General features: G+C 37.1%; 1 protein-coding gene across 1 annotated transcript; it reads right to left on the reverse strand.

The window, feature by feature from the left end:
• Window positions 1-13220: 13220 nt before the first annotated feature.
• Window positions 13221-14275, reverse strand: LOC138902341 (uncharacterized). The gene is made up of 2 exons (XM_070190196.1): window positions 14027-14275; window positions 13221-13463 (listed from the first exon to the last, which is right to left on the reverse strand). Exons 1-2 carry the CDS (start codon window positions 14273-14275, stop codon window positions 13221-13223), a joined length of 492 nt encoding a protein of 163 aa, XP_070046297.1.

A 14275-nucleotide genomic window follows, 5' to 3' on the forward strand; every position in this document is an offset into this window, starting at 1 on the left:
ATCTAAACATTCCGGAATGACGCCAAATTTTTTGTACAAGTTATAAATCACAATACAAACCCGTTCCAAGGCTTGGAATCCCAAATAGACATAAATTACACCCAAGTCCACTTGATGTCAAACTTAGGAAATTCAAAGATTTTCAAATGCCAACTCCCCACAATAAGCACCGAAATGCTCCCGAACCACTCGATACTCAACCCGGACATACGCTCAAGTTCGTAATCATCATACGAACCTATTAGAACTATCAAATCAAGGTTCTGAGGTCGTTTACTCCAAAGTAAAACCTTAGTCAACTCTTTCAAATTAAAGCTTCCGAATTGAGAATTTTCTTTCCGAATCAACTCCGAACTTCCCGAAATTCAATTTCGACCACATGTACAAAGTCATAAAAATGAAGTGAAGCTACTCACGACCTCAAACTGCTGAACGGTGTCCTAGAACTCAAAATGACCGGTCGGATCGTTACAGGTTAGACTCCTAATCAAATGGGTGTTCGGACTTTATTGATTTTGTCTGATTGCGAGGTGCGAGCCCGAGGTTGACTTTTCGGGGTGACTTTTTGATTTTGGTTAAAGATCTTAGCCTTATCATTTGGAATCAATTCCTATGGCTTTTATTAATTAAACTAAGTTAATTTGACTAGTTTCTGGTCGTCTAGAGGTTGATACACACAGGAAGGGCATGTTAGAGGAGTAATTTGGCTTGATTGAGGTAAGTATCTTATCTAAACTTGGTTGAGGCACTAATTGCCTGAATTATTTATGATAGCTACATGCTATGGGTGTGCATATGTACGGGGTTTGAGCCCATGTGCGAGAACCAGGGTATTCATTCATGCTCGGGTAGTGCTTAGGGTATGATATGCCTAGAATTGACTATTAAGCTTTAAGCTATAATGTTTCTCATATTTGTAGCCTTGTTGTGAACTGTTTGAGGCATGTTTGAGGTTACATAGAGGCTAAATCCTTGAATAAACTTGATAATTGCTTTTTCTGTGACGAAATTACCGATTTGAGCTATAACAACACACTTTGCACATGCCTACATTTTAACTTGTCATTATACTATACTAAGAGCAAGAAATTTGATATTCATTCATCATATACATGTATTCTTGTATATTTTATTCTGTATGATATGACTTGGACTGCGTGCCTGTGAATACGCAGGACAAAATGTATTGTTATGCATGTGACCACGCTGAGAGAATTATATCGTTATGCATGTGACCACACCGGGCGGATTGTATTATTATTCCTGTGACCACGCCGGGCGGTTTGTACTATTATGCTTGTGACCATGTCGAGCGGATTATGATATTGAGCTTGTGACCATGCCGGACTGGTAGCACATTGAATTGGTCGTGCTTGCATGTGGATATCGATCCATCCCCTAGGATCACCCTCTCATATTTCTCTCTTGATGGTGTACACGCGGGTATTGAAGAAAACAGATAAGTGGTTTGGTACGGATATGGAAAGGTTGAGGAAAATCTAGCCAGTGTTTGTTTGGATTTGCATTTCATCTTTACTTGCAATTTACGTGGTTATTTACTTGTTCGTTTGCATACTACCCTTATATGTTGTATCATTTACTAAGAAGAGTACTTGAAAATTATACACGCACACATACACAGAGATAGTTCCTTCTGTGCTTTATACTTGATCACATTATTGTTCTGTACATGTTAAATTGATGAAACTGTAGAGGTTATAAAATGTATCATTTATAATTCTTTCTTTTTTACCTCGCCGAGATTAGTTACGATACTTATTAAATTAAGCCAGTTGTACTCATTCTATACTTTGTACTTAATTGTGCAGATCCAGATGTTGGTACATCTATCCGTAGCAGAGTTGCTTTTTGAGCGGGGTATCGAGAGAAGAGGTAGAGCTGTACTTCCACCCGCAGTCTTGACTTGTATTTTCTTATGTACTGTTGTTTTAGTTTAAGCAATATTGTTATTTAATTTTTCAGACTTATATTTTATTGTAAAGATCATGACTCTGTATTTATCAGTTTCTAAGGGAGTTTATCATCTCAAAATTAATCATCGAGAAGTACACAAACAACTATTTTTAGGGTTGCTATTAAAGGATTAGCTGGTACTTAGTTTTAGGACAATTCATGATACTTGTGTCCTAAAAAATTGAACTGAAAACTAAAATTCTAGATATATTAGCTTATTCTTAAATAGAAGCACTTTGAAGTGGCTACCTGGTGTCATTCTTACATAACTATCTAGCCTTGATGATATTATCTGAAGTACAAGGTGAAAACATAATGAGAAGATACAATTAAGGGCCACTTTCATAGATTCTTTTTGTGTTAAAAGGGGTTAATAATATTAAACTAGAAAAAACAGTCATTACAAAATAGTAGAAGTGTCAAAGAATTTTAAATTTACTAAGTCCGACCAAATTACTACAACTACTAGCCGAAATATTTTTAATAAAAAATGTTCCTCCTTTGTTTGCAAAGATAGTTGACTCAACAAACAGAGTCCATGTACTTGTAGGACTTAAAGAGTAGTTTGGTTGGGAGACAAGTTATCTCATGATTAATTATCTTGAGATTAGTTATTTCACCCTTTTATGGGGATAAAAAAACTATAATACCTAAATAACTAATTTCGGAATTAGTTATGCCACGATTTTATCCCAACCAAACGTGGGATAAGATTATCTCAAATTTAATTCCGGATTTAATTATCCCTTATCCTTCGTGTAAATGAGCCCCGATAGTTTGATTCGTATTGTACTACATTACCTAACTCCCTTACCCTTTATATTTACTACATATATAAACAACTCTGCATATTGGCTTTTGTGGCCTTAAAAGCACTTCTCTGTACATGGTATCAGACGTCAAGTACAATCCAAAGACCATTCATTCGTCCAAGCCTTTCTTTTCTTTCCTACTAATGTTTTTTTACCTCTTCCACGATAATATGGATTTCCATTCGCTTTTTCCTTCTTCTTCAGATGTCTCACTTTCTTTTTCGACAACAACTGTCGCAATTACGCAATCATATATTTCGTGTGTTTCATCCTTTTCAATTCCTCCATTGCCTCCATTACAACACTCCTATCCCCTACGCTCTGTTGCTCCTAGTATTCTGCTAGGTTCATCTATAGAATAAATTGGTCTGCCTTCTCTCCCACCTTATGCTGGAATAATAGAACCAACAATTTCATCCCCCTTTTCATTTTGCTACAGTATTGGTTGCACCTAATGTCACTAACTTGGTGACTATCAAGCTTAATTCCGTCGAAAATCACCTCACTTGGCATACTCAATTCACCTCCTTGTTGATATCTGATGAACTTCTTGGTTTTGTAGATAGTTTTACACCTCAACCAACTCAAATTGTAAGTGACATCTCTGTTAACCAAAAATTTAACCCACTTTATCGGTCATGGGTCAGAGTTGATCAAAGTGTGCGATCTTGGTTGTTTGCAACATTGTCTCGCGAGGTCCTTGTTGACGTTCACTTGTAACCTACATCACGTGATATTTTGATGTCTTTAAAAAGACGTTTTATGGATGCTAGTCAGGCTAAATCAATATAACCTAAACTACAGCTTACTACCATGTGCAAATTAGATTCCATGGCTATTGATGAGTATCTCCGAGAGGCAAAGAAGATAGTAGAATCCCTTGCGGCAATTAACTCTAGTTTCTACAAGATTTTATTGACCATTTTCTTCTTGGGATAGGAAGAGATTATGACACACTAGTTGGTATCATTATACACTATCCAGGCTAGCTATCTCTTGAAGAACTTCATACTAAACTCTTGCTTCACGAGCAACAGTTGAAACGCTTCAATGAACTAGACTCTGTTGTCTCCTATCAAGCTTTTGTTGTCCAGAATGTATCTCTTAATTCCTCTTTTGTTCTGGTAATATCAATATCTCAAGGGGGTCATGGCAGAGGTCGGTCTTACAGGTCGGGGTTGTGGAGGAAGAGGTCGAGGCCCCTTTGGTGGTTGCAGTCAATCATAACAAGTTTCTTCACCTAATAATTTTTCACGCAATGATTTTCGTGGACAGTATTCGTCAGGTATTGGTAGTAATTCCATGTTCCCTATCATTCACAATCTGCTAGTTCAATATCACCATCTATAGGTGTCACGACCCCGATTTCCTTTCGTAGGATGTCGTGATGACACCTAGTCTCTACGACTCGGTAAGCCTAACATTTGATAACAACTGAACATATATAATTGACAAATTACAAAGAACACCAATTTGATAAACTCATCTAAACTCCCAAAATTAGAATCCCAACAATACACTCCCCAAGAAAGGTGGAACGGAGTCATACGCTCTACAAACTAAAACTAAAGTAACTACTACATCACTGTTTGAAAGAAAATATAACAGTAAATAAGAATAAGAGAAGGTAACTCCGAGGCCAGCAGACTTCGAGCAGGCATACCTTGAAGTCTTCGTAAGACAACTACATATGATCTCTAATGACCGACATGAGCAGACGTACCTGAATCTACACAAAAATATGCAGAAGCGTAGTATGAGTACACCACAATGGTACCCAGTAACTATCGAGCCTAAACTCGGTAGAGTAGTGACGAGACTAGGTCAAGACACCTACTAGGATATAATAAATAGTATGAAAACATAATAAAGATCAATAATGGAAGACAGAGAAGTAACTGATACAGAACAAATTAATAGCATGAACTAATACCAGAATTGTAAGCATGAGAATAACATAGAGAGAAAATTAAGAGAACCACAATGATTATATACGGACAACAACTGATAGGAGCACAGAAGAACAAAACAACAAGTGTTCCCACCGAAATCCTTTGCAACATGAGGTAAATAACAAGAATCACAACGAGGTACCGCCTCGCGTGTACAATAAGAATCACAACCGAAGTACCGCCTCGTGTATATATCAAAAGTCACATTCGATGTATCGCCTCGTATTCACATTTCACAATCTCAATCACAATCTTTACTTATACCGCAGAGTGAGCCTTACATATGAAAAAGGGTTTGAAAATAATTTTTTCGAAATAGCTACACACACTTTAGCCCGTCTTATGATATCGTGTGGCTTTACGTAGTTCCCCTACAGGCAACATGCACATAAGTTCTCACCTTATACCGCCGCACGCACATTAACCCCAAGCCTTATACCGCCGCATGCGCGTCAATAACACTTCACAATAACAAGTCGCACAACAAGTGCCCATTTATCACAACTTGCCAACAATAAACAATATCGGTGTTTCCACAACATTAGCCCACGGTTCCACCATAATGTGTACAAGAATATCAACAACAACAATGAATGTAAAATGCTCAACAAGGAAGATGTTTCAATAATAACAATTTTGCCTCAACGTAATAACGACTTTCACAACTTCAACACCAATAACTCAACAATAATAGATAATGTATAACCACGATAATAAATAAGATTAACTCACAAGAGAAGAGACAACATGTAACAATGACTTTAAGTAATGAAAATCAACAAGGAAAGAGATAACATGAACAATAACTTCAGGTAATGACAATCAACACTGGAAGAGATAATATGTAACAATAATAGACAACAAGTTCAACTAAAATATGAGAGCAATTCATCAACTGGAATGTAGAACAAGTGTTAAAGAAGTTGATTAGGGCATGTAAGAATAGACTAACACAAACAAGAATAGATTAACTATGAGAATTTAAAACATGATATGGCATTTCAATTTAAATCATGGAAATAATTTAAGTAGTCTAAACCGGTCAAATACCACGTATAACCCGTGTACCCACTCGTCACCTTGCGTATATGGCTTTCACATAGCACAAATGAATCAATCAATATGAAATCCTAAGGGGTAGTTCCCCTACACAAAGTTAGGCAAGTCACTTACCTCAACTAGGCTAATTCAACACTCGAAAATAGATTTTCCCTTAAAATTTGCCTCCACACCCCTCAAATCTAACCAAAATCGACTTAATTTCATCAAACAATGTTAGGGAAATCAATTGCAATAGATAAAGATAAGATATTTACACTTTTCTCAAAACATCAACAAATGTCAACCCGAGTCCAATGATAGATTCCGACTACCCATGACACCATGAGTTCATATATATGATTTGTTTCAAAATTCGAGTCCAAATCGACTCTCAAAACTCAATTTCTAATTTTTCAAAAATTTAAAACGTTTCACAAATTTTCACTTTGATTCACATGATTTTGATGTTAAAATCTAAGATATGTTGATGGAATATGATTAAAAATATATTAAAATCACTTACCCAAAGTCTGTAGGTGAAGATCCTCTCTCCAAGTCGCCTCCTACCGAGTCTAGGGTTCAAAAATACGAGAATGAGAGATGAAATCCCGACTTTCAGCACTTTTGATCAGCTGCAGATGTCACAATTGATACATGTGCGAACCCTCGCAATTGCAAAGTATTTCTTGAAAATGCGGCCACTGTCGTCCTATGTGGAGGTTGCAATTGCGACTATGGCTTCGCAATTGTAAAGCCAGTCTCCATCGCAAATGCGATTGTTTTGTCGCAAATGCGAACTACCCTCTACTTGAAGCTACTTTGCAATTGCAAGCCAAGTATCGCAATTGTGATACCTGAGTCCCCTTTATAAGCTTGCAATTAAGAACGTGGTGTTTGCAAATGTGACACCAGAGGCTGTTGCACATAAGATTTCTGGTTTTCAGTCCAAAACACTCTGATACATGTTTGAAACTCATCCGAGCCCTCGGGGCTTCAAATCAAATATCCACACAAGTCTAAAAATATCATACGAGCTCGTTCGTACGATCAAAACACGAATATAATATCTAAAACTACGAATCGGACACTGAAACACATGAATTTCAAAGTAAAGTTCAAGAATCTCTAGAATTACAACTAAACATCCGAATCCTATCAAATCAAATCCGAATAGCACCAAATTTTGCAGACAAGTTCTAAATACCATAACAGACCTATTTCAAGTCCCAAAGTCAAATTCCGAGCTCAATAGCTAAAAGTCAACCTTCGGTCAAATCTTTGAACTTCAAATTTTAAAATTTCGGCAAATTAACCTACGGACTTCAAAAATCAATTCCGAGCATACGCCCGAGTCCATAATTACGATGTGAAGCTATTGGAGCCATAAAAATACAGTTCTGAAGTTGTTATCACAAAGTAAAAGTTTGATCAACATTTCTAATTTAAACTTTTAAGTCAAGAACCCAAGGGTCCAAATCGATCCGAAAGCTTCCCGGAACGAAGCTAACCGACCCTGCAAGTCATTAAATCATAAACAAACATGTGTGAAGCGTAAAAAAAGGGGGTAATGGGGTACAATTACACAAATGACCGGTCAGGTCATTACAGAAGGAGTCTTAGGAGCACACCCTTCTTCTACCATTTGTCAAATTTTTGGGTCTCTCGATCACTCTACATTAGAGTGTACTAATCATTTCAATCATTCTTTTGTTGCTAATGATCTTCCTAAATATTTTTCTGCTATATTTGTTGGTGAAACAAATGATTCTACTTGGTACTTTGACTCTGCTGTGTTTGCTCTGATCATGTGTTGGTCAGAAATGGTACTTTTCTTAATAACCTTAAACTGGCTCTAATCATGTGTTGGTCAGAAATGGTACTTTTCTTAATATTAATAACATTGGATATGCTCAGTTACCCTCTACATATCCTATTACACTTGTGCTCCATATTTCATGTTCTTTAACTTCGTCATGATTTAATTTCTGCAAAGAAATTGTGTAATGATAACAATTGTGCTTCTAATTTTGATTCTTCTTTTGTTTATATTAAGGACAAAGCCTCAGGTCAAACTCTCCTGCAAGTTTCCAGTAAGGGTGATTTTTATCCGGTAGCATCGTCATCAATTTCTTCTCATCCTCAAGAATGTATAGCTCTACGTCAGCCTAAAGATGTTTGGCATCGTTGTTTAGATCATAGTGGATCTCATACTTTAGATCGTCTTAGGAAAAACAATTACATTGTTTGCTTAATTCTTTTAATAATGATTGTGTCCCTTGTCGATTAGGAAAATTTTAACGTTTACCATTTAAATTAGTGGATCACTATAGTTCTTTTCCTTTAGATATTGTTCACTTAGATGTTTGGGAATTGCCAATTTTATCAAACTTGGGATTTAAATATTATGTTATTTTTATTGATGATTTATATGATTTTACATGGTTATACCCTATGAAAAATAAATTAGAAGTTTTGCACATTTTTGTACTTTTGAGAAACTAGCAGAGAATATATTTAACACTAAAATAAAGACTTTTCAAAGCGATGGAGGTGGCAAATTTGATAACAAAGCTATGCTCTCACAGTTTTCTAACTCGGATATTCTATTTTGTAAGTCATGTACGGACACTCCTCAACAAAATAGGGTTGTTAAATGGAAGCACTATCACATTATTGAAATGGTGCGTACCATTTTCAAAGAGGCTACTCTACCACCTCAATTTTGAGTTGAGCTGCTGATTATGTTGTTTATATAATTAATAGACTGACAATGCCTAATTTACAAGGACTTTCTCCTTTTGAATGGCTCTTTCATATACGTCCAGAATATAATTTTGTTAGAGTCTTTGGTGGTGAATGCTTCTGTAACCTTTCTGCTCGAGTATCTCACAAGCTAAGGCTCCGTTCTGTCCACTGTATTTTTCTTGGTTATGCGTATAACTCTAAAGGATATCGTTGTCTAGATCCTTAATCAGGTCGTGTATACGTTAGTCGTAATGTTGTATTTCATGAGTCAGTATTCCCATACACTACCTTGTCTTATCCTGTCACAACCCAAAATTCACAAGTAGTGATGGCACCTAACCCAACCCACTAGGTAAGCTAGTAATGACATGATATTAATACAAATGGAATAACATGGTCTAATAACCAAACAACGGAAGAATATCATAAACGCATCCGAGAATAAAGCCAAAATGCTACTACATCCAACCCCAAAATTTGGTGTCAACGAGTATACGAGCACTACTGAATAACAAAGTAGAAACAAAATCCTCTAGTACAACTGTCTGAATGTAATAGCAGTAAAGATTAAGATAACAAAAAGAGGACTTCAAGGACTGTGGACGATATGACAACTACCTCGTAGTCTCCCAAAAGCTAGAAACGACTCAAGCCTGAAAATCACTTTGTCCGGATATACCTAGATCTGCACATGAAGTACAGAGTGTAGTATGAGTACATTAGACCCAATGTACTAAATAAGTAACAACACTGACCTTGGGTTGAAAGTAGTGATGATCTCAGAACAACTATCTAATACTAATACCAATAATCGATAACGGTTCAGAATATAAAGGATAAACTGTAGAAACAATAGCTCAATAATATCAAGTCCAGCTTGTTCACATTTCAGTAATTTAGGCTTGCTTTCAAATATAATAGTTTACGCCCAACATAGATAAAGTAGGTCAATTATCAGGTAGCGTGAGAACAGTACATATCTATGCCTACATGTCCGATATGTTATTATACATTTCAATCAATAGTATCATAGTGAATCCATAAAGAATATTTACACTTAGCACTGTACGAGTGCCTGATATAACTACCCCTCATCAAGCACGTGTATGAAATATTATGCCTGCACCCATTGCTGGCATGTTAGACTCCAGAGCGAAGGATCCTGCCCAAACACTAATCAAAATCATTTTGCCTAATAGTGAGGCATGATGCACGCGTCATCCCAAAACCATAACACTTTGCCCAGTGTGGTCCTGACATACGCGTCACCTCAAAATTGGTATCAAGCTGGCTCTAAGGCCCAAACTCAGTCATTTACCATTCAAGTCTCAGATAAACACATTTCAAATACTCAGTCAAATAGAATTACCCTTAAGTAGTATCAACAACATGTGAGGAATCAAATAAGAAGTACTAAGATAGAGATATCATACATAGACATTGTATCATGACTAAGAACATGTATACAAATAAGGTATATAACTCAGAAACAACAAGAATATCCCTATCAAGTCTAAAACAATTAGCACATAGCCTAGATATGATGCCTAACATGATTCACAGTTCAAATAATCAAATAAGTAGAGGGAACACGAGGATAACATGATATGATAGCAAACCAAGCCCGGTAATAGCCTAATGGCCTCCCCAAACCATGAACAAACCGGTTCACGCACACACGCCCATCACCAAGCACGTATATCACCCTAATATCTTTTATATAACATAGTCCTTAGGGCTAAATACCCTCAAATCCAATATTAGATGTGTTACTCACCTCAAAATACGTAACTCAATGCTCCAACAAACCCTTGCCTCGCGAATCGACCTTCGAACAACTCGAATCTAGTAACAAACAACTTAATATAATCAATACAAGTTATAGGAACCGATTCCATACGATAAAGCTAAGATCTTTAACCAAAATCAAAAAGTCAACCCCGAGCTCGCACCTCAGAACCTGACAAAATTCATAAAGGCCGAACACCCATTCAAGTATGAGTCCAATCATACCAAAATCATCCAATTCCAACTACAAATCGATCCTCAAATCCCCAAATCTTACTCTACAATACATAGTCCAAAAATTACCAAGTTTTACCTCCAACATACATAATCTAGTTCTAAATTTTAATGGCTTGTCACGCCCCAACCTCGGGAAGCACGACCGGTGCTCAACCGAGTGAACCCGGTCGAGCAAGCCTGTTATACATTTTCTTCCCAACTCACCCATGATCAAGAAAAGACGTGATTTTACTAATTAGACAGTAGGAAGTTCATACATACAATACTAAATCGTTTCATTAGTTACTTCACTACTAAGTCTCAAAATACTCATATTCTTATAGTTTGAGTGGAACAAGTGATCAAACACAACATAACTTGTTTTACATTCCCAACACCCATATACAACCCACATAGTATCTGCGGAGCCTTTAAAAGATACATAAGAGTCTATGATAGTGTCGGCAACAAGGCCCCGGCTATACCTTGAGACGTGATAATAATATGAAACAAATATACAATACGTGACCCCGGGATGAAGTGGTGCTAACTAAGTCTGTTGGGAAGAGGATGTGCCACTATCGTTGATCAACACTGCCTACTATGTAACCACTCGCATCCATTTAAATATTGACCCGGAGATGAAGTGGGGCTCACTAAGTCTGTTGGGAAGAGGATGTGCCACTATCGCTGATCAACACTGCCTACTATGTAACCACCCGCATCCATTTAAAGATGTAGCGCCCCCGGCAAAAGGGACGTTAGTACCGTCGAATAGCACTAGTATGTATAGCTAATCAACATATCAATAGAATGAATAATAATACAAGGGAAACAGTAAAGAATTCAATACGCGCTTCAAATAACATTAAAACATCAAGTTAAGGATCACATAAAATTTCAAGTCAATTTCCATGTTATTAGGTTGGGTGATCTTTAGTGCCGATATTTCACAATTCACAATACCACCGTATTCTTACACGGAGTCCGATCACGACCCGATCGGCTAGGTCGTCTCACTTGAGACATCAACCATAACCATAATTTCAATTATTATTTTTAGCACAGTCACCAACATGTGTGTGGCTTGGCATCCGATCATGGACCGATCAGCTAGGCCGTCTCACCCAAGACGTTACCTTTTTTCAGTCAATCATCTCACATCATATATCTTTAATATCTTTTCAATTCATTGGCACTAGTGATCACGATTACAAAGTCATTATTGGCACTTGGCCTTATTTCATAGTTTCAGTTCCCGTTTTTCACATTCAAATATCAATATCATTATAAACAACAATAAGGTTTCCCATTCAAGACATTAAATTCACATATGAGCAATTTGGGCATCTTAGGCACATAGAGGCTTTTCATACAATTTGGCATAACAACCTTTATTCCGATCTTGACATGAAGTCTTAACATTTCTAACACATATTCCACATTTTGAACACATTCTCAAATGGAAAGATGACATGATGAAGCATTTAGAATAAATATTTAACATACATCCTTCAACACAAACACATTAGGAATAGCCAATTCTATAATGATCAATTTGGAACTTACACCAATTTTATGAACACCGTGGGATTCGATTCTAAGAAGAAGGGGGTTTAGCCAACATACCTCAATTGTGCTTCCTTTAAACTCTAAAATATTCCAGAATTCTTAGCACTTCGATCAATTTTAGAAATATAACAAGTTGGACCAAAATTAGGAAGATGGTCAGGATTCTAGCTCATTTGAGCATATTATCAAACACTAGGTGTGCATCAATATTTTAAGACCCTTTTGTGAAGGATTCCATCATTCCCCAACCCATTCTCTACCATTTTTAGCTCACAACCATCCCACACACTTCAAGAATACATGCAAGCAAGACAACAACCCCCACACCCAATAATTGTCTCTAATTATCCCATTGTTTTGTAAATTTTTGAAATTGAGAGCTAAGACATAGATTCTTACCTTTAGGATGAAGACTTTCTTTGTTAATACTCAATGATTGATCAAGAATTGATGAGTACTAGGTTGAAGTATGAGTCCAAGAATTGACGAGTACTATGTTGAAGTATGAGTACTAGGTTAATAATCCTCAATGATTGATTAAGAAAATCGCCCCACTCTGCGACCATTCTACAGTCCGCAGAGTGATTTTGCGGCCATAGAAAGGGCCGCAGAAATGCCTACTTCTGCCCAACATTTTTCTTCAACTCCCCAGCACACTCCATAAGAAGAATTTCTACTATTATTAACTTCTATGCCTGCCCCGGCATCACAGAACCCCGATTTTTAGAAAAATTTTCACGGGGTCTTACATCCTCCTCCACTTAAGATCATTCGTCCTCTAATGAGGGTCAAGGTTCACTATTAACATCTTATGCATTTTGTTTTCATACCACACACCATTAGCCTGAAATTTAACTAACACCCTAAATTTCCAAAAATTTTGCCAGAGTTTCCCTTGTAACTAGGCCTATCCACATGTCAGAGAGCCCCAAAAACACATCCTTAAAACATATACATAAACCAATGACGTAACATAACACAAAACAACACCAATTGTGGCCTCACATATATTATTATTACTAGAAAGGAACACCCTTAACGTCAATTTGTTCAAATGATACATAATTCATAGAAGGTAACCCTTAGAATTTTCACAGAACACAACTTAATAAATACATAACTATTCAAACAGATAAGGATACTTTTTCTTGATTTCTTTCTCGGTCTCCCAAGTAGCCTCATCAACTTGTTGGTTTCGCCATAGCACTTTCACGGAGGCAATTTCTTTATTTCTCAACTTTCGGACTTGCCTATCAAGAATGGCAACTGAAATTTCTTCATATAACAGTTCTTCATATAACAGTTCTTCATTAACCTCAATGACCTCAACCGACAAAATAGCTGACGGATCTCCAACTACCATCTTCAACATAGACACATGGAATACCGGGTGCACTAATGACATCTCAGGTGGTAGCTCAAGCTTGTATGCCACCTCACCGATCCTCTGAATGATTTTGTATGGTCCGACATACCTCAGACTCAATTTTCCTTTCTTACCAAATCGCATTACACCTTTCATAGGGAAAATTTTCAAGAATACCCAACCATCTTCTTTGAACTCCAAATCCCTATGACGAACATCCTAATAGGACTTCTGATGACTCTGAGCAGTCTTCAACCGCTCCTTAATGATTTTAACTTTTTCCATAGCCTGATGCATAAGGTCTGGCCCTATCAACTCGGCTTCCCCAATACCGAACCACCCAATGGGAGATCTACATCTCCTACCATATAATGCTCAAATGGTGCCATTTGAATACTAGCATGGAAGCTGTTATTATAAGAAAACTCTATAAGTGGCAAATGATCATCCCAGTTACCCTTGAAGTCGAGAACACAAGCATGCAACATGTCCTCAAGCGTCTAAATAGCCCGCTCTGCTTGCACATCAGTTTGTGGATGGAAAGTTGTACTAAGATTCACCTGAGTACCCAAACCTTGCTGAAATTTCATCCAAAAGTTTGCCGTGAACTGAGCCCCTCGATTGGAAATGATAGAAATTGGAGTGCCATATAGCCTGACTAGTTCCTTGATATACAACTGAGCATACTGTTCCGCTGTGTCGGTAGATTTAACTGGCAAAAAATGTGCTGATTTCGTGAGCCAATCCACAATCTCCCAAATTGAGTCAAACTTGCATGGAGTGCGTGGTAATCCTACTACAAAATCCAT

This window comes from Nicotiana tomentosiformis, chromosome 12 (genome assembly GCF_000390325.3).
Source record: "Nicotiana tomentosiformis chromosome 12, ASM39032v3, whole genome shotgun sequence".
In the NCBI taxonomy this organism is placed as follows: Eukaryota; Viridiplantae; Streptophyta; class Magnoliopsida; order Solanales; family Solanaceae; genus Nicotiana; species Nicotiana tomentosiformis.

Coding starts and splice junctions, on each gene's coding strand:
- LOC138902341 (XM_070190196.1), bottom strand. CDS start 14,275: ATGGATTTTGTAGTAGGATTACCACGCACTCCATGCAAGTTTGACTCA. Junction 13,464..14,026: donor AGCAAGGTTTGGGTACTCAG/GTGAATCTTAGT, acceptor TCTATGTTGAAG/ATGGTAGTTGGAGATCCGTC.